This window comes from Motacilla alba, chromosome 18, assembly GCF_015832195.1.
Source record: "Motacilla alba alba isolate MOTALB_02 chromosome 18, Motacilla_alba_V1.0_pri, whole genome shotgun sequence".
NCBI lineage: Eukaryota > Metazoa > Chordata > Aves > Passeriformes > Motacillidae > Motacilla > Motacilla alba.
The window spans coordinates 9,609,893-9,635,128 of record NC_052033.1 but is presented as its reverse complement, the minus strand read 5'-3'; the positions used below and the strand labels follow the sequence as shown (position 1 = coordinate 9,635,128).

The 25,236-nt window shown below is 52.3% G+C and overlaps 1 protein-coding gene across 1 annotated transcript; it reads left to right on the top strand.

Moving 5' to 3' along the window:
• Positions 1 to 4,706: 4,706 nt before the first annotated feature.
• On the top strand, positions 4,707 to 23,009 carry FAM20A (FAM20A golgi associated secretory pathway pseudokinase). The gene is made up of 11 exons (XM_038157498.1): positions 4,707 to 5,088; positions 12,143 to 12,324; positions 13,139 to 13,189; positions 13,898 to 13,976; positions 15,158 to 15,250; positions 16,632 to 16,747; positions 18,119 to 18,299; positions 18,865 to 18,974; positions 19,273 to 19,354; positions 19,431 to 19,490; positions 22,373 to 23,009. Exons 1-11 carry the CDS (start codon positions 4,781 to 4,783, stop codon positions 22,635 to 22,637), a joined length of 1,527 nt encoding a protein of 508 aa, XP_038013426.1. The 5' UTR covers positions 4,707 to 4,780; the 3' UTR covers positions 22,638 to 23,009.
• Positions 23,010 to 25,236: the final 2,227 nt, after the last annotated feature.

Below are 25,236 nucleotides of genomic sequence, written 5' to 3'. Positions count from 1 at the left end.
AGGATTGTTTTGTTTGTGCTATCTTGGAAATCAGATCCTATAAGCTCAGCACAGGCTGAGCCCCTGCCCGGCCGGCCAAAACCCCCGCTGTTGCTCAAGAGGTCGGCGCCGTTTTCCGGTCAGTCCCAGCGTGTCCAAGACAAACAGCCCCGTGTCATCTGCGCTCCATGTCATCCCAGCTCCTCAGGGACGTGCAGTCACCCTTCTCCAGCAGCTCTGCCTGCACAGAGCTTCTCCAGGCTCCCAGGCTTGGTGTCCACCCGCTGGATTTCGGACAGGAGCGCTGGGAGCGAGTGGAGCCTTCCCAGTCCCCACACACCACACAAGGGTTCATGACTCGCCCCACCCTCCTGGAAGGGGATGGTTTGGTGATGGGATTGACCATGGAAAGCTGCCACAGCTCCCCAGGATTTTGCTCTAAGCCAGCTCCAGGGATGCTCAGAGGGAGAGAGGGAGGGGAGAAGCAGAGCTGTGCTGGAGGCCCCGGCACACAAGAGCAGCTCGCTTGGACCATGAAGGTGCTTTCCTCTTGTTTGTGCTTAGCTGTGCAAGTTCACTGCCAAGAGGGAGAGGATCCACCCAGATTCCCAAGCCCTGAGCAGCTGGGAGCTCGCTGAGGCCAAGGGATGAGCGTGGAACAGCAGCCAGGAGAGGTGGATGGGAGGAGGGAAATGAAACCACTGATGGGAGCTGCTGCCAGGGATGGGGAAGTGTTAGAGGTGTCATGTCTGGGGCACCTCTTCCCTTCTGCCTTCCCTGTCCTGTGGTGAAGGAGGCTCCTGACTCGTTCCCGCTTTGTGTGTTTCTAAACATTTCCTTTTATACCCTATAATTGCATTTTTGTACCAAAAACCCTCTGGAGTGAACACGCTTCCTCTCTCAAGACTCCTCTCCAATGCGAGTGGAGAGGCACTAATTGCCCTGTCAGGGTCTCCAGGGCTCTCCTCGGTGTTGTTAGCTATCAAAATTGTGTTCTTAATTAGAGCTCTTGGCCCAAATATTTCATTTTTAATTACAAGCTGAGACGAAGTGTGAGACAGCGCAGAGCAGCAGCGAGAGCTCCTCCCACCAAACCAGCAGAGACTGGGAGGGCTCTCACATTGTCCTGGGGGGCAAAGCCCCAGCTCTGGGGGGGTCAGGCAGAGGTGCCCTGTGAGAGGCACCACCCTCCTGGAAACAAACCCCAGCCCTGGCATGAGGCTGTGCCTGGGGTGGGAGAGGCTCTTTGGAGACCATGAGGACAACCAAAACAACCACCAGCATCATCACCACCATCACCATCACCACCATCACCATCATCACCATCACCACCATCACCACCACCCTCACCATCATCACCATCACCATCATCATCATCACCCTCACCATCACCACCATCAGCACCATCATCACCATCACCACCATCACCATCATCATCACCATCACCACCATCATCACTATCAGCACCACCATTAGCACCATCAGCACCATCACCATCACCATCACCACCACGACCAGCACCATGCAGGGAGCAGATGGCCCTGCTGCCCTGAGTCCCAGCTGGAGCAGGAGCAGAGCTGCAGGATTGCTCCTGGCACGTCTGTGCTCTTGCCAGTGAAGCAGCACATGCAGAACTCGGCTCCTCCAGCTGATCTTTTCCTTCCTTTGTGATGCTGTGTAGCTGCCTTGGTGTTTAATCCTCCTAATTAACGGCAGTGAGAAAGGGATAATTCTCTCCTCCTCCCTTTTGCAAACATGACAATCTGCAGGGTGGGACCAGGGCAGCTCTGCAGCATTTCAAGTTAAAAAGACAAAAAGCAGCAGACAGAGGCATTTACCTCTTGGCAAGTCAAAGGCGTCTCTAAGGAAGATGGGTTTTAAATCCATACTGCATGAAAGAATTTAAATTACATACTTAAAACTCCAAATATTGTAAGTTGCGTGTCTGGAAAAACAAGAGGAATATCCTTTGTTTATTAAAAAATGACTTTGAAAAGGACCTGGCTGGCTCCTATCTGAAATACAAAGGAAGTATTTCTTACTCTGAGATGTCATCATACATTTATTTAAAGCTTTAATGATATGTTTTGGGACATCATCTACGCCTGAACATTTCTCCACTGCAGTTGTCTGGAAGAAGGAGCTTTTTTTTTCCCCCTATCTTTAAATAGTAAATGAGGCAAATTATCTCATGGTAATTCCAAATGGTAATTTGGTTGGTTCCGCTGGAGCTGTCAGTGGCCTATCAAAATAGTATTTCCAGGTTAATTTTAGGAACAATCCACCCGTTCCAGCAGGCTGGGATGAGTCCTGCTGAGCCCTTGGGTGGGAAGTGATGCTCACCTGCAGCCCAGGGACCCCACTGGGCAGGAAGAGCCACGAGCCAAGAATGCAGAACACGAGGAGATGTGTGTGGGACAAGCCCCAGAGGGATCCCCCTGCTCCAAGGGACTCAGGGAAGCATCACTGTGGCATTATGGAAGCATCATGTGGCGTTATGGAGCACCACTGAGTTGTTCTAAATAATAACAACAGTGATTTTGCATTGCAGCCAGTTGGGAGCTGGCAGTCCCAACTGCTTTGGGAAGGATTGTAGCACTTCAATTTATTACAGATTAATGGGATTGATTTATTATTTTTTTGTTTCTTTTTAATTAGCCTCATTAAAAGCCAAACAATCTTCCTGCAGAGCATGCAAACAACAGGGGCACGGGCCCAGGCACTGCTGGTTCCTGGTGCCTTTGTCCAGAATTAGCGTTGCAAACCAGGGAAGATTTATTAATGGCTCCTGGGAGAGATTAGCAACAGGGAAACAGCTCAGGGAGGATTAGGAGCCAAGCAAGTATCAGCCAGTTTCTGGTGGAGTGTTTGTCAAAAGTTGTTTTTTGAGTTTGATGTGAATCTGTGGGTATCCCTCAACAGGCTGGTGGCCACGGAGCAGGGCTGGGGATTCATCTGGGTTTGCTGAATCCTGGGGTTTAACTTCATCCGGGCAATCTTTTTTAAAATAAGTTTAAAAAATAGAAGAAGAAGAATCCTATTGTTAGTCCCAGGCTGTTGCTTCATCTCAGGTTTATGATGTCACTGTCTGGGGAAGCTGCCAGGTCACCTGGCCTTGGAGGGGCTGAGGACCGGGGTGTCCCCAGGCAGAGTGTGCAGCACACACACCCCCTTTGCTCTCCCCTAAGCCACCTGACAGAGCTGGCACTCATTTCCCCCTGTTTACATCCAGCTTCACGTCCTGAGAGCTCCTTCTCTCCTCCTGAGAAGGACCAGCTCTGTGGCTTCCCATCCTGCAGACCCCAACCCAGTGCCTCTGAGCAGAGCCCCTGCCTGCCCCACACCTTTCCAGTAGAGCACCCTAAAATCTCCCCTCTCAACACCTCATGTCTGGTCTGGAGCCTGAAGGGATCCAAGTGCAAGCATTTTACCAATTTTGTCCCCAAAGGGCACAGAAGGGGGGCACAGCTGGTGTCCCCAAAAGCCAGGCGGTGTGTGGAGCACCTCCTTTCCTCCCTCTGATCCTTGCTGGCCACCGCAGCACCAGCTGCACTTTGTGCTTATAAATCTTCTGTGGAAAACACATAAAATTTGGTATTACGAAAAATAATAAAAAGAAAAAGAAGTTCAGAGGAAAAAACCCCAAACCTAAAACCCAAACTCTTCAAATATCAGAAGACAGCGATTTTGAAATTGTATTTCTAAAGGAGAGTAAGAACTGTCTGCCAAAGACCAGAAGACCAAGAGAACTGGTCTGTTTGAGGTCCCTGCAGCCACCCCGCAGCGCGGGGGATTGTTTTATCCCCCCTTGTGGATCAAAGGAGCATCTCGGACAGCAGGAGACGCTCGGCCAGCCCCTGCGATGCCGATTTGCTCAGTCCAACCCCCCCACCCCAGCGCTGGCACTTCCCAGACCCTCCCCTAGCCGTGCTGCTCCGGCCAGCTGAAAACAAAACCGACTTCTCCCTCTTTCTGCAGTTTATTTTCTGTTCTCCCTTCAGCACAGAGCCGCAGCCAGCCCAGTCTGGCCTCGCTCGCCAGTTTCTCCTACGCTCCCCTCCCCTGTCCGCTGTCTCCAGCCTGTCCCTCGCTGGGCTCTCCATGCCCCGGGCTGCTCCCAGCCCCAGCTCGTCCCCACGGCCCCGCCGCTCCCAGCGAGCTGCAGGCAGGAGTTCCCCCAACTATAGGGTTTATTAGAAATTAAGAAAATAAAAGCGGCCTCTGAACCATCCGCCAGCCCCAGGAGGGGCTGCAAGCCCAGCTCTGGGGGGCAGAGCCCACCCGGGCCGGGCCCGCCGGCAGCAGAGGGGTTCGAACCCCCCTCCCCTTCCCACAGAGCCCCCCGGCACCCAGCGACACCCAGCACCCTGCAGCTGCTGCCAAAGCTCTCCCGGGCCGGCTTTCCGCCTTCGGGAGAGGGGAAGCCCCCGAAGGAGCTGGCGGCGAGGGCGGGCGGGGGACGCGCCACCTGCGCGGGGCTGCGCCGGGCGGGCGGGCGGGCGGCGCTGGGGGCGGGCGGCACAGCCCGGGGCCGCTCGGCTCGCTCCCCTCCGGCACCGGCACCGGCACCGGCACCGGCACCGTGTCCGGGGGAGGCTCCCGCGCTGCCGTGCCCCCACCCCCGCTCCCCCGCGCCGGGCCCCGAGCGCCCTGCCCGGTCCCCGCCCCGAGGTGCCCGCACCCCCGGCTCCGCCGCTCGAGCTCCCCCGTGCGCCCTGCCCGCCCCGGGAGCCGCCGGCGCGCCCGGCGCTGTCCCCGTCCCCGTCCCCGTCCCCGTGGCCGCCCGCAGCCCGCACCGGCCATGCCGGGCCCGCGGCGGGACCGCCCGGCCGTGCTGCTGCTGCTCGGGGCGCTGCTGGCCGCCGACCTCTACTTCCACCTCTGGCCGCGGGCGCGCCGGGAGCTGGGCAGGGTCTCCCCGGGCTGCCCCTGCCCCGCGCCCCCCGCGCCGCGCCCGCCGCTCTCCCGCGCCCCCCGCGCCGCCCCCGCGCTGCGCCGCCTCTTCGCCCACCCGCTGTACCGCGCCGCCCCGCCGGGCCCCGCCGAGCCGCTGCTGGGCGCCCGCGAAGCCCTGCGCTACTACCGGCGGAAGGCGGCTCGCTGGAACAGGTGCGTCCCGCAGCCGCGGCACCCCCCGCGCTCGGCGCCGCGCATCCCCCGCGCGAACGGCTCCTGGGCACCCCGCGCCGCGCATCGCCTCGACACCCCCTTCCTGGGCATCTCCTGGGCACCCCCTTCCCCGGCACCCCCTTCCCGGACATCTCCTGAGCACCTCCTTCCCGGACATGTCCTGAGCACCTCCTTCCCCGGCACCCCCTTCCCGAGTATCTCCTGGGCACCTCCTTCCTGGGCACCCCCTTCCCGGACATCTCCTGGGCACCCCCTTCGCCGACACCTCCTTCCCGAATATCTCCTGGGCACCCCCTTCCCCGGCACCCCCTTCCCGAGTATCTCCTGGGCACTCTTTTCCCGGGTATCTCCTGGGCACCTCCTTCCCCAGCACCCCCTTCCCAGACATCTCCTGGGCGCTCTTTTCCTGGGCACTCACCCAGACAATCCCAGTGCCGGCAGCTTCTGGGCACCCTCCTACCGGGCACCCCTTGCATGATCCCTTGCTTCCTTGGCATCTCCTGGGCGCCCCGTTCTCGGGCACCCACTGCACCTACATCTCCTGGCCACCCTCTTCCCGGGTGTCTTCTGAACACCCCTGCATGGGCACCCTTTTCCCGGATATCTCTTGGACACCCCTTTCCTGGGCACCCCTTGCATGGGGACACATTTCTCTGGCATCTCCTGGGCACCCCCTGCATGGTCACCCCCTTCCCTGGCATCACCTGGGCACCCCTTTTTTGGACCCCCCAGGCATTGGGATCTCTTGAGCACCCCCTTCCCAGGCATCCTCAGTGAGTGCACCTCCTGCACGGGCATCCCCTGGGCACCCCCTTTCTGGGCACCCCCTGCACGGGTACCCCTGCCCTGGCATCCCCCGGGCACACTCTGGCCAGGCACGCCCTGTATGGGCACCCCCCGGGCACCCCCTCTCTGGACACCCCCTCTCAGGTACCCCTCCTTTTGTGGCAGCTCTCCTGGGCACCTCTGTCCCTTGGGTGTCCCCTGGCATCCCCAGTCCAGCTTGCCCCCAGATCTGGCTCTGTGCCCTCACCCCTCCAGCCCCCAGGGCAGGCTGGGCTGGGCTGAGGGGCTCTGCTGGGGTGTCTCCCACCCTGCTCCACTGCCAGAGCCACAGAGAAAGAGACCCCCGGCTCAGAACCCTCTTCCTGGTGCCTCTCCCACCCCAGCAAGGAGGAAACTCCCTCATCCAGCTCCCTCATTCCCTGCCCCTGGGGTGGGACTGTCCCTGCCCTGTGGTCACTGCCCTGGGGAGGCACAGGGACCCTCAGTGCCAGCTCCAAGCATCGATTATCTGTACCTTGAATCCCTGATCTAACCCCCCTTCCACTGGAGGGGGCTGGGGCTGGAAGCATACAGCACCCCACAGCTGCTTCCTGCACCCCCAGAACTTCTCCACTCGTGCACAAACTCGGATTCAGCAGAGCACAGAGCTCCCAGCGTGCTGAGCTCACGGCATCACCTCACCCACTGTCCCCTCTGTGGGACAGGACCCCTGCAAGGGGATGACAGCACGTCCTGGGGACACCCCAGGGACCCCTGCCCTGCACCTCCCTGCCAGTTTGGTTTCCAGCATGGGAGCAGCCCCCACTCCTCCCATCCCCTGTAAGGTGCACAGGCAGGATTCCAAGCTCCTGCTCTCTCCACTTCCATGCCTGTTCCTCCTGTTCCTGTGGGACTCACCCAGTGCTGGTTCCATGAGAGATTTGCTGGAGGAGATGATGGGAAGCGATAATGGAAGGAACAGAGGATGACCTTCATGGCCTGAGCAGCACCAGGGGCTGGAACCACCTCGGGGCTCAGCCAGGGCCACCCCTGCCAGGCTCTTCCCTGTCTCCAGTCAGTCTGGATCCTGTTGAATCCTTTGTCTCAGCACTTGAAATCCATGGCTGGTGGGTTTGAGTACCCCTGGCTGTGCCACAGACCCACCCGGGTGCATCTTCTCAGAGCTGAGCACTGCCTGCTGAAGACACCAGGATTGGGGTACCAAGGTGGATGTTTCCCAAGCAAAATCCCAATGGGAATGGGGGATTTCAACCAAAGCAGCTCATGGAGTGATGGCACCATCAGAAACCCTGAGCACTTGCTGCAGCCTCTCTTGCAGGACAGTGAGAAGTCTGCCCTCCCCAGTTTTATTCACCACGCTGTTATAAGATGGAATCTGTGCTGCAGCCATGGCTGCACTTTGCCTCGTGCCCCAAGGTTTGGCTGTGGAGGAACACTGTGATGCCTTTTGTTCTTGATCGACTTCGCTTTGCACCTCCAGGAAGGAAAGAAGGCAGAATATTGATTATTCCTCACCCTGAAATAAAATATATGATGCTCATAAGTGGGTGAAACCTCCAGAGAGCACAGGCTGAGGTGACACAACTGCTCCTGCAAAAACCTGCCAACAGCCACCACTGCTGCAAACTGAACATGTAATCAGGTGGCACTCGCCAGAGCTGATGGATTTTATAAGATTTTTAATTTGCTGTGGGCACAGAGGAACTTCTGCCTCACCAGGAGCACTGCAGAGCCCGTGTCCTCTCTGACGTGGCCAGGGCAGGGTCCTCGTGGCACTCAGGAATTCATGGCTTTCTCTCCCACTGCCTGGCTTCAACCAAGCTGCTGCTGCTGAGGACTGAAGAGCAAAATGTCCACAGCAGCTCCACATGCAGAGCCAGGCAGCAGAGCTCAGGGCTGAGTGTCCATGGGCATCCTCTCCTCAGCATGACAGGTTGACAGCACATTTCTCCATCACCCGTGGATGTGGGAGTTGGCAGAGCAGCTTTGGGAGCAGCAGGACGCTCCCCCTGAGTGGAACAAGCTGCAGTTTCACCCTGCTCCTCCAGCACAGCGTGTCTGCCTTCATTTCTGCAGCCAGATGGACATCAGCTGGACGGGGGCTCTGCCAGCTGGAGCAGCCCCAGGACACGTCCTGTTGGGACACCCATGGCCAGAGCGTGTCCTCCTCCACGGTGCTCCCTGCAAGCCAGCTGCTGCCCACCCCTGTCTGCTCCCAGCACCTCAGCCAGGACCAGCAGTTTGACTGCAGGGTGCAGAACCAGAGACACTGATGGGGATGCAGGAAGGAAAAAACAACAAAACATCCACACCTCTTCAAAACAACAAAAAAAATCCCTCAGAAACTCCAGAGCTTATTTTTATCCTGGAAGGAGCAGCTTCAAAAGCCCAAACTCAGGATGCTGGTGGCCTGAGCAGTGTCACCCCACGCTGTGCCTCCCTCCCAGCCCAGCAGAGAGCTGAAAGCCAGGGCAACCCCAGGGCTATTTATAGCAGGGTAGAAATGAACCCTGTTTTTATATCATTATGCCTTCTGCAGAGATCTGGTTTTTTCCAGGGAAGTATTTCAGGAATCCTGAAGGAAGCAGGGAGGCAGGGAGAGCTGTATTTTGGGTTGAAAGGCCGGGAAAGGACTGGCCCAGCCTGGGCAGGGACCATGCGGATGCAGGGCTGGGATCTGCCTCCCCTTGCATAACCACTGCATTTTTTTCCCCCTCAGTAATCCCTTGCTCACTGCCACCCTGGGGGAGCAGCCTGTGTGTGGCAGGCAGGAGAGCAAATATGGTAAAATATTTGGGCAGCTTCCCTCGGGAAAAATCCTGAGTCACTCCTGTCCATGGCACTGGGGTTTACTGTCCCCGGCTGTGGCAGGGTTAATACCTCATTTATTAATTAAGGCCTTATTAATGCCTCACAACTCATTAAGGTTGTGCCTCACTTGTGCCCACGGGAAGGGCAGCAGGCTGGGGGGGTCAAGGCACTTCTGCTGGAGCTGCTGGCACTCCAGGGCACTTCCTTGTGCACAGGGAATATTCTGGAGCTGTGCACTCCTGTGCAGGCTGGAGCTGATGGCACTCCATGGCATTTCCATGTGCACAGGGAATATTCTGGAGCTGTGCACTCCTGTGCAGGCTGGAGCTGATGGCACTCCAGAGCACTTCCTTGTGCACAGGGAATATTCTGCCTCCTGTGCAGGCTGGAGCTGATGGCACTCCAGGGCACTTCCTTGTGCACAGGGAATATTCTGCCTCCTGTGCAGGCTGGAGCTGATGGCACTCCATGGCATTTCCATGTGCACAGGGAATATTCTGGAGCTGTGCAGGCTGGAGCTGATGGCACTCCATGGCATTTCCTTGTGCACAGGGAATATTCTGGAGCTGTGCAGGCTGGAGCTGATGGCACTCCGTGGCATTTCCATGTGCACAGGGAATATTCTGGAGCTGTGCAGGCTGGAGCTGATGGCACTCCATGGCATTTCCATGTGCACAGGGAATTTTCTGCCTCCTGTGCAGGCTGGAGCTGATGGCACTCCATGGCATTTCCTTGTGCACAGGGAATTTTCTGCCTCCTGAGCAAAGAGCTGGTGAGGGAGGGAAGTGCTCCAGCTCCCTCTGACCATGCACACGTGGATTTCTTGCTGTGGCTGGCCCAGTCAAATGGAAAGACAAACAGACTGGGAGAGGGAACAGGCTCCTGTGAGCTGCACATCCAACCTGTCTCTCCAGCTCCTAGAGGTCTCCCAGGACACCACTGTGTAGGAAATGAAGTTGTGGAAAATTCTCAAAGCCTGACAGAAGGCTCACATAGTAGGTATGTAAAAGTAAGCCTTGAGATAAGAAATGCTGACTTAGAAACACTGTGGAATCAGATATTATTGAGAAAAATAGAACTAAAAACAAGTTTCAAAGGATAGTATTGGTACACTCTGTTATAAATGTTTTAAAGCTAATCATCCAAAATTACTCTTCAGAAGTCTTACTACAATGTACCTTTCATACTTCTATTTTTCTAAACTATCTGCTTTTATTTGCAAGGCTATCCTTTAAAACTTCTTTTTAAATTTTTTTCAATTTTTCTCTCAATAAGGTCTGTCTTACTCTAAAATATTTCTAAGTCAACGTTTCTTATCTCAAGGTGTACCTACACATACATACTATATCAACCTTCTATCAAACTTCCAGAATTTTCTACAAATTCATTTCCTACACCACTGGAACAGCTCTGGGAGGGTTCAAGCCAGATGAACCACTCTGCTCAGCCTGCCTGGTTGGAGAAGGGTGGTGGAAAAAGCCCAAGCAAAGCCCAGCAGCTGGGCTGAGCAGGGAAATAAAGAAACCCCCAGCAGCCAGGAGCCCTTTCCAGCCCCCAGTGCCATCCTTGGCTGATAAACGCCTCAGGGCACGGCCAGACCTCACTGCTCAGGCTCTGGATGGCTCTGGCCGGGCACGTGGCACTTCCCCCTGTCCAGCCACTCCATCCCAGCCTTGGTTAATGTCCTACTCCTTATCAGCCCCCAGCTCCTGTTTGCTTTCCTGGATGGATCCCGGCACTTTCAGTGCCAACTGAACTTCAGGACTGGCTGCTCCACACACGGGCTGGACAATGTTCATGAGAAGCCAAAGCCCTGTCCTTGCTGGCTGCGACAAGTGACCTTTCAGTTCCACAGCCCCAGCCTTGGAGGTCTCGAGGCTGAGGGAAATGCTGATCGAGTGGGGAGATGATTTGGGGTTATTACTGAACTTGGGAGGCTCCTTCAGCTCCACCTGCCAAAAAAAGGGTGGGGTTGAACCTTGATTTTTAGAGATCACGGGCAGCATGCTGCCACATGATCTTGTGGCATCCCTGCTCACTGCGAATTTGGTCACAGAGGTCAATTTGTACCTTTTAGTGATTTTTTTTCCCCCAACTTCAGGGAAAAAACTCTCTCAGAGATGGTCAGAGACTCTGACCATCTCAGCCATTTTTTTCAAGCCCTGCTCCCAGCCAGGTTAACCACTCTGCTCAGCCTGCTTGGATGGAGAAAGGTGATGGAAAAAGCCCAAGCAAAGCCCAGCAGCTGGGCTGAGCAGGGAAATAAAGAAACCCCCAGCAGCCAGGAGCCCTTTCCAGCCCCCAGTGCCATCCTCGGCTGATAAAGTTTGATAGAAGGTTGATGTAGTATGTATGTCTATGTAAACCTTGAGATAAAAAATGTTGACTTAGAAATATCATGGAGTAAGACAGACCTGATTGAGAGAAAAACTGAACTAAAAAGAAGTTTTAAAGGATAGCCTTACAAATAGAAGCAGATAGTTTAGAAAAATAGAAGTATGAAAGGTACATTGTTGTAAGATTCTGAAGAGTAATTTTGGATGATTAGCTTTAAAACATTTATAACAGAGTGTATCAATACTATCCTTTGAAACTTGTTTTTAGTGATTTTTTCCCACCAGCTTCAGGGAAGAAACTCTCCCAGAGATGGTCAGATGTCACCATGATATTTTCTGGAAAAATCCCCTTTCCCAGGATTTTCTCCTGGGAAGCTGAGAAGTCTCAGTTTCTCCTGTGTTTTGCTGCTTTGGGCTGTGATTTGGAGATGTTTTTCCAACACGTGAATTGTTTTCACTTAATGACCAATCAGCTGTGTTGGACTCTGAGGAGTCAGTCTCGAGTTTTCATTATCATTCTTGTTAAGACTTCTGATGTATCTTTTTTTCTTTAGCATTGTTTTAGTATAGCATAATATAATACAATATAATACAATATAATACAATATAATACAATATAATACAATATAATACAATATAATACAATATAATACAATATAATACAATATAATACAATATAATACAATATAATGCAATATAATTATATTATATTGCATTATATTATATGCAATATGATATTAATATGATATAATATGATATTAATATGATATATCATATTAATATCATATTAATATCATATTAATATCATATTATAATATGATATTAATATGATATAATATGATAATATAATATAATATAATATAATATGATATAATATAATATAATATAATATAATATAATATAATATATGCCTTCTAAGAACATGCAGTCAGATTCATCTGTTCCCTCTTCCTGGGGACCCTGACAAAGACCACAGTCAGAGACTGACCATCTCCTGCCTCAGTTTCCCCTTCCCCACCCCACGCTCTGCTCCTGGCACCTTCCAGGCTCGGAGACGGGACCTTTTCCACATCCTCATGCCCGGAACGCCTCTCTTGCAGGAGACACAAGCTGTACCGGCAGGAGCTGAACCTGAGCTCTCCGGTGCCGCTGCCGCTGCGCTCCGAGGCCGGCTGGCTGCAGTTCCAGCTGGGCATCAGCCGGGATGGGCTCTACCCCCGCTCCAGCGCCGCCGTCAGCAGGCTGCTGCGGGACCTGCGGGAGCTGCCCACCATCAGCGCCGGTGAGCACACGGGAGGCACTCCCAGAGTGACACGGGGACAGGCGGGAGCAGTGTTGTAGAAAGAGCAAAGAAGGCTTTATCCAAGAGAACCGTGTGGTTTAAATAGAGTGATGCCATACATTCTCTTTGATTGGCTAGTTACCAAAAACACCTTCCTCGCACACTGTCCTTGAGAAGAACAGAAAGACAAAGTAGAAAAACACCACCTGCAGAGTGTTTATACTTAGCGAGTTATCACATCTTACAACTCCCTGAAAATTGTCACAAGCCGCTGTGAGGAACGCGTGCCGTTCCTCTCTCTCTGTCCCACGGCTTCCACACGCAGGGACTGGCTGGGGATGGGGGTTGGCTCCTTGGAGCCTGCCAGGGGCTCAGCAGCAGGAGATGGAGCCTGGCGGGCAGCCCCACATTTGTCTTCACAGAGAAAAGCAAGGCACAGTTCTCCCCAAGAATATTTCTGAGATTTGCATTCTCTGAACCTCAGAGAAAGGAAAAACAGTTCTTATCTCATTTGCTGCTCCTGTGTTGTGCCAAAGTAGAATGCACTATGGAGATGGTTTACCCAAAGTGATGGTGTTTGTGTGTCAGGACTGTCAGCTGACATGAGATCAGTGCAGTCCTGTGCAGAGTTGAGTGCTGGGCAGATTCAGTTTAGATATAATGCAACATAGAGTAATAGAGTATAGAATAATATAGCATAATAAAGTAATTAATTAGCCTTCTGATGAGATGGAGTGAGATGCACCATTTCTCTCCCCTGCTCGGGGATGCCTGTGAATGCTGCCCTGCTCTCACTGCTCCTCTGCCCTTGCAGACTACAGCCAGGATGAGAAGGCGCTGCTGGGAGCCTGTGACTGCAGCCAGGGTGAGTGTGGCACCTGGCACCCACGTGCCATCCCCGGCTGCTCCATCCTCAGCTCGGCCAGAAAATGCCAGGCCAGGCCCGGCTCCCTCCCATTAACCCAGCAGAGGTTGGGATCATAGAGCATGGAATCATTCCAGGTGGAAAAGCCCTGTAAAATGATGGAGTCCAACCCAAGGGCCACGTCCATGCTTTTTATAACACCCAGGGGTGATAATTCCACCACTTCCACGAGCAGCCTGTTCGATGTGGGTGTCAGGACACCAGGAGAGCACTGGGTTCTGCTGGGGAGGGAGGAAAAAGTCCCCAGGGGGATGTAACAGAGGGGCTGAAGGGAAATCTGCTCAATGGCACAGGGGAGAGGAAAGGAAATGGAAGGAGAGGGCGTAGCTGGAAGGAGAGATGGGATGCACTCATGGGGCTGGAAAGCCAGGTTGTGCTGGGGTGTGTAACTGGGGTGTTTCCAGGAGTTAACATCCCATTTTCCAAGAGTTAACACCCCATTTCCAGACGTTAACAACCACTTTCCAGGAATTAACACCCCCATTTCCAGGAGTTAACACCCTATTTCCCAGGCAGTTAACATCCCCTTTCCCAAAAGTTAACACCCCATCTCCCAGAAGTTAACACCCTATTTTCAGGAGCTAACACCCCATTTTCCAGGAGCTAACACCCCATTTTCCAGGAGCTAACATCCCCTTTCCTCCCAAGTGGTGAAGCCCAGCGGTGTGCACCTGAAGCTGGTCCTCAGGTTCCAGGATTTTGGGAAAGCCATGTTCAAGCCCATGAGGTAAGGCCAGTAGAGCCCCCCTGAGCCCCTGCAGGGTGGGCTGGCACCTTCCTTGGCACGGGGAGGTCCCAGCCACACCTTCCCTCTCCTGCCCTCCCGACCTGGGCAGCTGAAAAGGTTCCATTATTTTTCATTATTCTTGGCTGCTCACACCAGCCCAGGAGCACACGTGGGTAAATACCAGCGTTCCCACACTGCTGTTGATGTTGGAAATGTCTCAGTTCCTGGTGCCAGGTGGAGAAGGACCTTGGGACACTTGTTCTCCTGAGATCTTTGCCATGAGGGACTGCTCTTCCCCAGCAGACTTTGGGCTTTGCCTTGTTTTTCCTTGGATTCCTCGGAGTGTTTCCAAGAAACAGCCATCAAACAGGGGGTTTAAATTGCTTCTGCTCTTATCTGCAGCCCCTTGGGTCTCTTCACATCTATTCCCTCTGACTTTACTGCCCGTGTGTGAGCAGAGCAGCTGGCAGCACGTGGGCTGGGATAATATCCTCACCCAGAAGGCAGCCCGCTCCTCTCACCTGGGTTTCCATCCACCTCTGCCCAGAGTCCACCAGGTCCTGGAGGGGAAGGAAAGCATCCATGGCCTGCTGAGCCAGGAGGGATTTCCTGTGTCCTGTCCCCATTCCCAGGAGTTAACAACCCCTCTCGAGGAGTTAACACCCCATTTCCAGGAGTTAACACCCCATTTCCCAAGAGTTAACACCCCATTTCCCAAGAGTTAACACCCCATTTCCCAAGAGTTAAGGCTGAGCATCAAATTCCCGTGCTGCACCTACTGGGGCACTGAGTGCCAGCCAGAAAATGGAATTAAATGGAATTAAATGGAGCTCCCACCTCAGGGATAGGAGAGCATCAGACCTGAGCCCTCCCCTGCCTCCGGGGGGATGTGACAAACACCACCTGAAACTTTGTCCTAAGGGGGTCTAAGCTCTTGCTGAAGCAGATTTAAAGCCCCAGTCAGCTCTTCTGCCTGCCCCAGCCACCTGGCACCTCCAGGGTGCAGGGGCTGCTCTCTGGCACGGCGGGTGATGGCTCCAGCTGGGCACTGAGCCCTTGGGCTCTGTCCCCAATGTGGCCACACAGGGGCTGTCCCCGAGCCCACCAGCTGTCCTTGTGCCACCACTCCCTGTCCAGGCTGCCCAGCAGCTTGGTTAGGCTCACCCCCTGCTTTCTCCCAGGCAGAAACGCGAGGAGGAGACTCCTGAGGACTTCTTCTACTTCGTGGACTTCCAGCGGCACAACGCGGAGATCGCCGCCTTCCACCTGGACAGGTAGGGCTGGCCCAGCCCTGCCTCCTCCTGCTGCTCCTCTGCCTGCTCCTCTGGCCTCCAGAGCTCTGGGGAAAGCCCTGCAGGGCTCAGGGGAAGAGAGGGAGGAAAGGGAGGGAGGGAGGAATCCTCCAGGAGATCCTCCTGGATCTCATCTGATACCCCAGAGCCAGCTTTGCCTTGGCCACTGCATGAAAGCAGGTGCAGTCCATGCTGGAAGGGGTCAGATTCTCACCTGGCTGTCACACATTATCCCTCTCCTGCATCCAAGTGCCTGTCTGAGCTCTGGGCACAGCCCGGGTGCCCTGCTGGTGAGGGAGGCACACACTCCATCAGCAATCAAGGTGTGCTTTGGGCTGATAAACTGCAGCAATGCAGTTTTAAGCCCTCAGATAATGAGCAATTAACCTGGCACCTCTTCCCAGCAGGGTGTGTGTTTCAAATAAAATCAAAATTACTCATCTCAGAAGATGAGGGCAGCAGCCTTCCTCTCCTCTGAACACCAGGGGAAGGTGATCTCTGATGGTCAGGGTGGGTGGGGATCTCCAGTTTCCATAGGACAAGCAGCACTAAATTAAGTCCTGTAGCTCAGACTCTGAGAAAGGGAACAAAGTGAGCTGAATTCCCTTCCCAGTTCTGCCCCAACATCCTCACTTGACTCTGCTTGACTCAGCCACCACCACCTCGCCCCTGCAGCTCCACTGCCACAAAAATGAGGCCAGACTGCTTTTGTGAAGTGCTTTGTGGTTTTTAGAGCTGAAAGATGCTGGATAAAAGCAAATTTTTTTTTCTCTCTGAACATTGCTCAATAAGTAGCAGGCTAAATCCTGTTCTGTGCCCATTTCCCAGGAGCTGGGGCATTACCCAAGGAGCCAAGCAGAGCATTAGCCAGCTCTGCCCGTGTTACTGACTCAGCAATCAGCAGCAGCTTCCCATTGACTGCCAGGAATGCTTTCCTGCCCCAGGCCCTGAGGTTTTTAAGAGTATTTTTGAGGAATTAGCTGGGCATGAGTGCCTCTGGAGGAGGGGGTGTCTCCTCAGCCACGTGGTACCAGGATCAATATCTTTGCTCCGTGTCAAACCGACACTGTAGAAGGGCCTGAAGGGCTGCTTTGGCCCTTGGAGGACCCTGTTTGTGTGCAAAGGGGTGGGAGAAACCAAGGCAATGTTAGGGAAAGAGACAGGAATGCTGAAGAACATCCAGATTGTTCCAGACAGCAGTTATTAAAATACCAACATCCAAACACAGCCACATTTTGGCCCAGAGGGGTTTTTGCTGGAAAGAGTCCGGGTGCAGGGATCCAAAGGCTCCTGGTTCACAGATGGAAGGGGCAGGGGCAGCACCTGCCACCCCACTGTGCAGCATCCCCTGTCCCCTCTGCAGGATCCTGGATTTCCGGAGGGTGCCACCCACCGTGGGGAGGCTGATCAACGTCACCAAGGAGATCCTGGAGGTCACCAAGAACGAGGTCCTGCAGAGCGTCTTCTTCGTGTCACCAGGTGGGCAAAGGCTGGCTCAGGATGAGGCAAATCATGGTCCCAGTTAAAGTCTTTAAGGTCCCTTCACACCTGACCCAAAGCTGGGGTGTTCCACGGTGGAGGAAGGGCAGGGGCCGCAGGAAAAGGGGCTGCAGGACTCGTGCTGTGGGTGCAGAAAATAAAATCTTGGGTTAAACGTGCACAAAGACATGGTGACAGCAGAGGTTCCCTCCAGCTGGAATCATCTACCAGATCTACTCATTTGGCCCTTTTTCCTTAACCTTTCCCTTAGCACAGGACCCAAATCTGTGATTTGGCAGGTTGACATCCATGACACAGATGCTTTGGGTTTTACCTTCTTTTTCCTTGGATTCCCCAGAGTTTTTCCATGAAACAGCCATCAAACAGGGAGTCCTAAATTGCTCTGCACTCATCTGCAACCCCTTGGGCCTCTTCCCATCTGCTCCCCCTCACTTTACTATCCCTGCCACAAGAAATAATCCCCGTCCCATGGCAGGGAAATGTGACAGCAGCTCTGTGGGCACAGAGAGAAACACAACTTTCCCAGGCATCATCCTGGGAAAGGCTGTGAGAAGATCAGAGAAAAGAATAAGAAACAATTGTGAGGATGTAGACTGTGTTACAGAGATTAATTTACCAAAGGGTTGTTTCTTAATTAGCCAATGGTGATGGTGTTTTAAGTAAAGGACCAATCAAATACACTTGTAGTGAACTAGTCTATAAAAGGAATGGGAAAAGAGAGAAAGAAAAAGAAAGAGAAAGAGAAAAAAAAAAAAAAAAAAAGAGAAAGAAAGAACATCGACCTTCTGTGATCCATAGAGTTCATATAACTTCTTACCTGACCAGAGACCTAATACAATGATAGGGAAAGACTCAGCCCAGGCCACCTCGCACCCTGTGGTAATCACAAATCCTCTGACCAGAGAGAGACACAGACTTTCCCAGGATTTTCCTGGGGAAGGCTGTGAGAATGCTCAGAACAAGAATTAAAGAAGAATTAATTAAATTAAATTAAAGAATTAAAACAGTTCTTATCTTCATTTGCTGCACCTGTTGTTGTGCACACGCGGAATGTGTTACGGAGATTGTTTCCCAAAGAGGGATTTCTTAATTGGCCAATGGTGGTGGTGTTTTTCTTGATTGACCAATTAGGCCAAAGCTGCACCGAGCGGCCTGGCAAGGGCAATGGGTTTTTCTCAGTGGTATAGTGTAGTACAAAATAATCAAGCAATCAATTGCAATAAAGCGATTGATCAGCCTTCTGCAATCATGGAGTCAATGCACATTATTCCCCATTTAGGGGTTTGCTGCCACAATAGCACCCTCCTGGAGACCACAGCCCCTTTTTCCTGTTTTCTGCTCTCCTCCCAGCCAGCAACGTCTGCTTCTTCGCCAAGTGCCCGTACATGTGCAAGACGGAGTACGCCGTGTGTGGGAGCCCCCACCTCCTGGAGGGCTCCCTCTCTGCCTTCCTGCCCTCCCTCAACCTGGCCCCACGGCTCTCCGTCCCCAACCCCTGGATCCGCTCCTACTCCTTCGAGGGAAAAGAGGAGTAAGTGGGTAAATGAGGCTGCTCCCCATGTCTGCACTGCAGGGCACAGACACACGGACACAGCTGCAGAAATAACCCAGGCCAGGGTTCAGGGAGCCCATAATTAGTGTAATAATTAGTGTAATAACCCTTGAAGCCATTTGCAGTGAGAAGATCAGAGAAAAGAATGAGAAACAATTCTCATCTTAACCTGCTGCCCCTGGTATTGTGAGCATGTAGAATGTGTTAGAGATTTCTTTACCAAAGGGTGGTTTCTTAATTAACCAGGGGTAATGGTGATTTAAGTAAAGGACCAATCAAATACAGCCATAGTGAACATAGATGAAAAAGATCCACTGTCATACCAGGAGACACTGTCCAATGGATCAAACCCTTCCAGAAAGTTCTAACAGCCTTCCTCACATTTGCTGCTCCATTGGCTGTGCTTCAGTTCCAGTCTCCTGCATGCACAAGGGGAGATTTATTTCCTCCTCCTGTACATCTTCACATGGAAGATGGGTTTTGGGGTATTTTTGGGATGTGGCAGAAGCAGCTCAGGGTGTCTCCTTTTCTCCATCTCCTGCAGGTGGGAAGTGAATCCACTCTACTGCAACACAGTGAGGGAGATCTACCCCTACAGCAACAGCAACCGGCTGCTCAACATCGTGGACATGGCCATATTCGACTTCCTGATAGGTAATGATGGAGGGGAAGGACTTCCTTTCTCCTTTTTCCTTTCTCCTTTTTCCTTTCTCCTTTTTCCTTTCCTTTTTCCTTTCCTCTCTTTTTCCTTCCCTTTCCCTGCTGTCTCCCCACAGCCCCTCCACTGTGGGGGCACAGGGGAGCCCCCAGACCCAGCCCAACAAAGGGAAAGCAGCACCTTGGGCACTTCCAGCGTGGCAACAAATTCCCCATGCAGAACTGAAAGAAGTCTTGGGAATTTTCTGAATTATCCCTGCAAGGCAAGCAGTGTCCCTCTGTGTGGCCTTTGCAGGGAACATGGACCGGCACCACTACGAGATGTTCACCAAGTTTGGGGACGATGGCTTCCTCCTGCACCTGGACAACGCCAGAGGGTGAGGCAGGGGGAGGAGGTGGGGAGGGGCGAGGAGGAGGAGGAGGCCAGGCTCTGAACTCTGCTTCACCCCCCAGGTTTGGGCGGCATTCCCATGATGAAATCTCCATCCTGGCCCCGCTCTCCCAGTGCTGTGTGTAAGTTCCAGCTGCAGATTCCTTCCCAGGAATGTCCGAGCTCCTGCTGTCACTTGGGGGCTCACCCAGGCCTGGCTCCCTCCAGCAGCTCAAGGAGGACCCTGCTAATCCCAGCCAAGGGGTGGGCTGGATGCTGGAGCAGGGGAATCACAAGTGGAAAAACATCCACTGGCACACCAGGAGATGCTGTCCAATGGATCAAACCCTTCCAGAAAGTTCTAACAGCCTTTCCCAGCCCATCAGCACGAGGTGCTCTCAGGAAGAACAGAAATTTCCATCCAAAATCCTGGTGGAACTTTGATGCACTTAATCAAGCTTCCTCTTCTCATGGCATGAAGGAGAAGCTCATAATTTTAACCCTATGCTCCTCCTTCATTAATTCACATAAATCAGCAGCTGCAAGTTAAATTTAAGAGGCAGAAGCAGCTGCTCTTTCCTAGGGCTTCTCTTCAGGAGATGTGGAGCCTTTTTCGTTGCTCTACCTGCTCCTTCTCCCCCTCGGGCTGGTAACTGCACTCTCCCCACACACCTTTAATTTCAAGAACTGTTATTTGCACTCAGCAAGTCTTTTCATTTCTAATTGCAGGTTCGCAGGGAATCCTTCTCTTGAAATTTTGTGCAGTTTGAAATTAACTCTGCCTCTTAATTTGACTTTCATACCATAATATCCACAGGTCACAGCATTCCTATTCTTCCAGATCCGCCTTCCAGAAACTCCTCTTAATTTAATTCTTGTAAAAGGCAGTGGTAAGAGGACCTGAACACCTTGTCATAAGCAAACAAGGGCCAGGAACAGCATAAAAACAACTCGTGCTACCTAGGGGAAACACACAAACCCTCATTTCCCACACAAGCCAATCCATTTGGAGTGGGAGAGCATCTAAAACCACTTGGGAAGGAAGGGAAGAGGTTTTGCTTGAGTAAGCACACAGAGGCCACAAATTTCAGCCTGCCCTGACCACCAGCCTGGACTCAGCCCACCGAGTCTCCTCCTTGCTCTGACACCAAGCTGAGCCATGTGAGCAGGAAGGCTCCTCCAGCCAGGAGCACTGGGAGCTCAGGGATGCTGAGAGCAGGCTGTTAAACACATCCACCTCATTCCCAGCTGAGTTCTGCTCCAAGCCTGGCTTCCAGCAGATTTGAGTCTGTTTTATCTGCCTCTCCCAGCCTGTCCCTCCCATTGAAGCCTGCAGGTCTCCTCTCCCAGACCACGAGTGGCACAAATGCGGCCATGCCACGAGATGGTCCTTTCCCTGAAAGCATCAAAACCCTCCTGGAGGCACAGCCAGGCCTGGAAGCAGCCCCAGGCAGGCTGCTGGAGTCCCTGGAAGGCTCGGGGTGAAAGGTTCAGCAGTCCAGCCCAGCCACAGGGTCACAGCCCCCGTGGGAGCGGAGCGGGGCTGGCGGCGGCGTTTCCATCTCAGCCCTCTCCGTGCTCTGTTTGTTTGTTGTGTAGCTGTTCCAAAACTCCATCAGCTGCTCCCCACGGGTCACACCAGCCCTCTCTCCACCTCCAAGCACTGCTGGGACCAGAGCAAACACAGCTGGTGTTTACCCCAGCAGCTCCGGGGCCGGCCCTGCCTGGAAGGACAGCGCACAGATGCTTGTTCACATCTGCTCTGGGCACAGCTTCCCCTGGCAGCAGCAGCAGCAGCTCACAGCTGGGGTTTAAAGCTTCTTTGTCAGCCCTCACACTTGATCAATTGATTATTTTAGTTTTTTCAGGGATATTAATGTGGGAAGGTGATGCCTGGCCCTGTGGCAGCAGCATCCTCCTTCCCTTGTGCCCACGCGCACCTCGCTCCACACACGCTCCTGACTTAGACTGGATATTAGGATCCTAAAGTTTTCCTGGAAAGGGTAGTAAAACATACTAGTAAGGTAGTAAAACATTGGCACAGGCTGCCCAGGGAAATCATGGAGTCACCATCCCTGGAATTCTTCAAGTGATGTGTGGATGTGGATGTGGTTTGATGGTGCTGAGACAGCATTTGGACTTGATGATCCTAAAGGTCCTTCCCTACCTTAGTGATTGTCCCCAGCACCTGGAACAGCCTTTCCCAAACAGCACATGGCCTGTTGGAGCTGCAGGTCAATGTTCCCAATGGATGCCCTGGGTAAACAACAGCCTAAAAATACAAATTCTTCAGCTGCTCAAAATGGATCTGACTTCACCTTTTTCCACCTGAAAATTCTGACTGGGCTAAATCCAAATGGTTCCATAAACATGGACCACTTTATTTCCAAGAATCAAAGGGCAAGAACTACAGCCACTGATTTATTTCAGTATTATACATGCTGAAGTCAACACATTTCTGCTGAGGATTAAACAAATGATTTCAGAACACTTCATTTCATGCCCAGAAGCATTCCAAGATTGCAGCTTTTCATCCCATTTTCTGTCAAAGCAAATCACATTTGAACCTCAGTACCCCCTAAGGTGAAAAGTCACAGTTACATCAGTTCCAGGAAATATTCCCTCTTTTTGCTCAGGGTTTTGACAGAAGATATTTTCTCATTCATGTCTTTTCATTTACCTCCCCCTCTGCTCCCATCTCATAAATGTCATCCTTGGGGAGATGGCACCACCCTGCAGGAACCTGGGGAACTGGGTCATCTCTGACTCACTTACTACTGAGAACTTCACTCCTGTTTTTCTCTCTGCTGACAGAAATTTGCAGTACAAATACTCTGGGAAAACAAAGAGAGAAGTAGAGGTTTCTGAAAAAAAACCCCAAAAAACATTACCTTCCAAAATTAAAATTACAGCACTTTTGTTCCAAAATCCTTTAAATTCCTTCACCCATCTCTGCCCTCCTGCTGTCAAGGAGCTCAGCTGCTCTTGCTGGGAGGCATTAAAGTGTTGGTTTGTTTCTTTCCAGAATAAAGAGAACGACGCTGCTGCGCCTGCAGCTCTTGGCGGAGCCCGAGTACCGGCTCAGCGAGGTGATGAGGGAATCCCTCCTGCAGGACCCCCTGGCCCCTGTGCTCACCGAGCCCCATCTGCTGGCCCTGGACAGGCGGCTGCAGCTCATCCTGGAGGCTGTGGGCAAGTGCATCGACACCTTTGGAGAGGCCACGGTGGTGGCCAACGACACCGCGCAGCCCCAGAGCCCTGCGGTGCACAGAGCCAAGCTGGACACTTAGAGCTCAGCGCCAGGAGAACCCTGCCAGGCGAGTGGCAGCTCCAGCAACTGCTCATTTCCACCCACAAACCCTGGCAGAGACTCAGAGGGGAAATGTCAGAAGATCAAGAGTCACACCGGGCTCCTCTGCTGGTGTTCAGGCAGAGCTCCGGTGCTCGGGCAGTGCTGGCGTGGCTGCAGCTGATCTCCACACCCCAAACACAGCTCTGGGGTGGAAAAGCTGTGATCTCCAGGTCTGGAGTTGGCCGTGCCTTTGGGAGGCTGAGGGAACACCTGGCCTTGGTTTGCTCAACTTCCACAGGGGTTGGTCTTGCTAGAGAAGGACACGAACTCGACCCGAGGGTGAGGGTTGAATAAAGAGATGCCAAGAGCATTTTCCTCTCGGCGAGTCTTTGTTCTGTGGCCAGGAGTGTATATTTGAGAAGTACCTGCCCCTGGCACAAGACAGGGCATTGGTCCAGCTGGGTCAGACCAGAGGGCTTTGTGAGGAACACAGGAAAGGTAAGAAAACATTCAGAAAGCTGTGAAAGCAGCTCAGAAAGAGCAAAAGAACTCAGAGCTGGCTGCAGCTGCAGAGTCTGGAAGTAGAAAAGTTACAATGGTACAGCAAGCAAGGACATGAAACAATGGCTTGAGTTTTAGGCTTGGCCAAGATAGACCTTAAGGCAGTACAGGTGCTCACTGTCAGGAGCAGTGTCACCCCAGCCCACACTGACCTGTGCACGTCTCACAAAGCCTCACAGGGCACTGAAACCACTTCTCTGCCCTGCCTGAAGAGCCAGTTTGGATATAGAACACAGGCAGGTCTGTGTTGCCTTAGACCCCAAGGGGAAAAAGCCAAACTAAAACAACCATGCTGAAAATCAAACCACTCTGAGACACAGGACTGTATTTACAATTCAAGAACCCACTCATTTCTGGGGAAAACATTTTGTCAGAGCGGGGAAATCTATCTCAGGTAATCTCATATCTTTTAAAATAATATTCTCCTCCTATCTTTTAAAATCATTTAGGTTGTCATAATTAGCTGGAAGATAGAAACGGGTATCCCAGTCTCTCCCCCCTCTCCAGGTCTGTGCATTTTGAGGAGATGCAACAGAAACTGGAGACCAAAACAAAGCCTGAGGAGGGAGTTTCCATGGGTATTTCAGTTCCCAGCTGACCCTTCACCTCCCAACAACAAGGTTTAAGAATAACTGGATTAGTGAAGCTCTCCTTAATAGCTTTTTCCTTTAACTATTAGGAATTATTACACTGAGCCTTTTGGCAGCCTGGGGAAAGTGGTTGAGAACTCTGTAGACAATTTATGTTCCTTAAGGTGGAAAAGAAAGCCAACAAAAACCCCACACCATAACCAATCTACCAGAAACTGGTTCTGAAGTAACCTTTAATTCAAACAAAAGCCACCTCCAGCACTGCAGACCTTCCAGAGGATCCCCAAATCCCTGCACAAAAGCTGCCAGGCAGCATTTGACCAGGATCCAGGAGGCTGCTGCACCAGCCCCAGCTCATTGTCCCACGGGCTGGAGTTTTGCCTGGCCTAAAGGGAGCTCGGTGACACCAACAAGTGCCTGGATGATGCAAGGAAGGAACAGAGCTCATTTGGCCACAGCTGTTGGTCACAGGGGGTTGTGCTGGTGCATCATTTTACTCCACAGTAATCTGATAATGCACCTGGCTCCAAACTGCAAACCACGGGAGAGGTGCAGGTCTGCTCTGAGTGTGCCCTACAGGTGCCCATTTGTGTGTTTGAGGAAGTTTGGGGTGTTTCTTAGCTTGGGGTGTTTCTTCAATTCCTTCCAATTGGAGGAATTGTAAGAAATTCCTCCAATATTCTGAGGCCACGAAGGTAAGCAAAAACCCCACATAAACCCACCAAAACACCCCATAAACCCACTAAAATCCCCCACAAACCCCACTCCAAGCTCCTTTAGTCTCTCCCAAATTGTGGTTCAGACAAGTCCTCGCATTCCCAACTTTTCAACAGTCTCAAGCAGATTCTTGACCTTTTTTACTCTTGGCACTTACATTTTTACTCTTGTGGACAGAGAACAGATGAAAAGAAGAGGATTTGACTCCCTCTCAGCACGTTTGCTCTGTTGGTTATTTCTGTCCAGAACAATGAATTCCCAAAGTTTTATCTCCCTCTACTGGTGACTTTTTGTGCTCTCCCCACACAGGACAAACCCAGAATGAATTCCATCTTTTGCCATGGAATGGTGACTGTTTGCAAACCCAGAATGAATTCCATCTTTTGCCATGGAATGGTGACTGTTTGCTGCTTCAACAGGAAGCGCATGGCAACAGAAGATAAGCTGAAATTTAAGTTGTAGTTATAAAATGTGCATTTATAGTTATAAGGCTGGAAGTGGAGGGTTTAAAGTTTCACTTTAGGGAATAAAAGTTCTGGTTTCAGCCTGGTTTTTTCAGTGGAGGGGATTGGGAAAGGGAGGGCAGGTGAAGGAAAGTAACCCACAGATATTTAAATGGCTGGTAAAGGGTTCTTCTTACTTTTATTCTCTTTTACATGACATTTTTACTGGACCTTCAAAGCTGGGTGACTCAGCTTTCTTTGAGCTGGCTGTAAAACACATCCAAGT

Coding starts and splice junctions, on each gene's coding strand:
- FAM20A (XM_038157498.1), top strand. CDS start 4,781: ATGCCGGGCCCGCGGCGGGACCGCCCGGCCGTGCTGCTGCTGCTCGGG. Junction 5,089..12,142: donor AAGGCGGCTCGCTGGAACAG/GTGCGTCCCGCA, acceptor CCTCTCTTGCAG/GAGACACAAGCTGTACCGGC. Junction 15,251..16,631: donor GCCGCCTTCCACCTGGACAG/GTAGGGCTGGCC, acceptor TCCCCTCTGCAG/GATCCTGGATTTCCGGAGGG.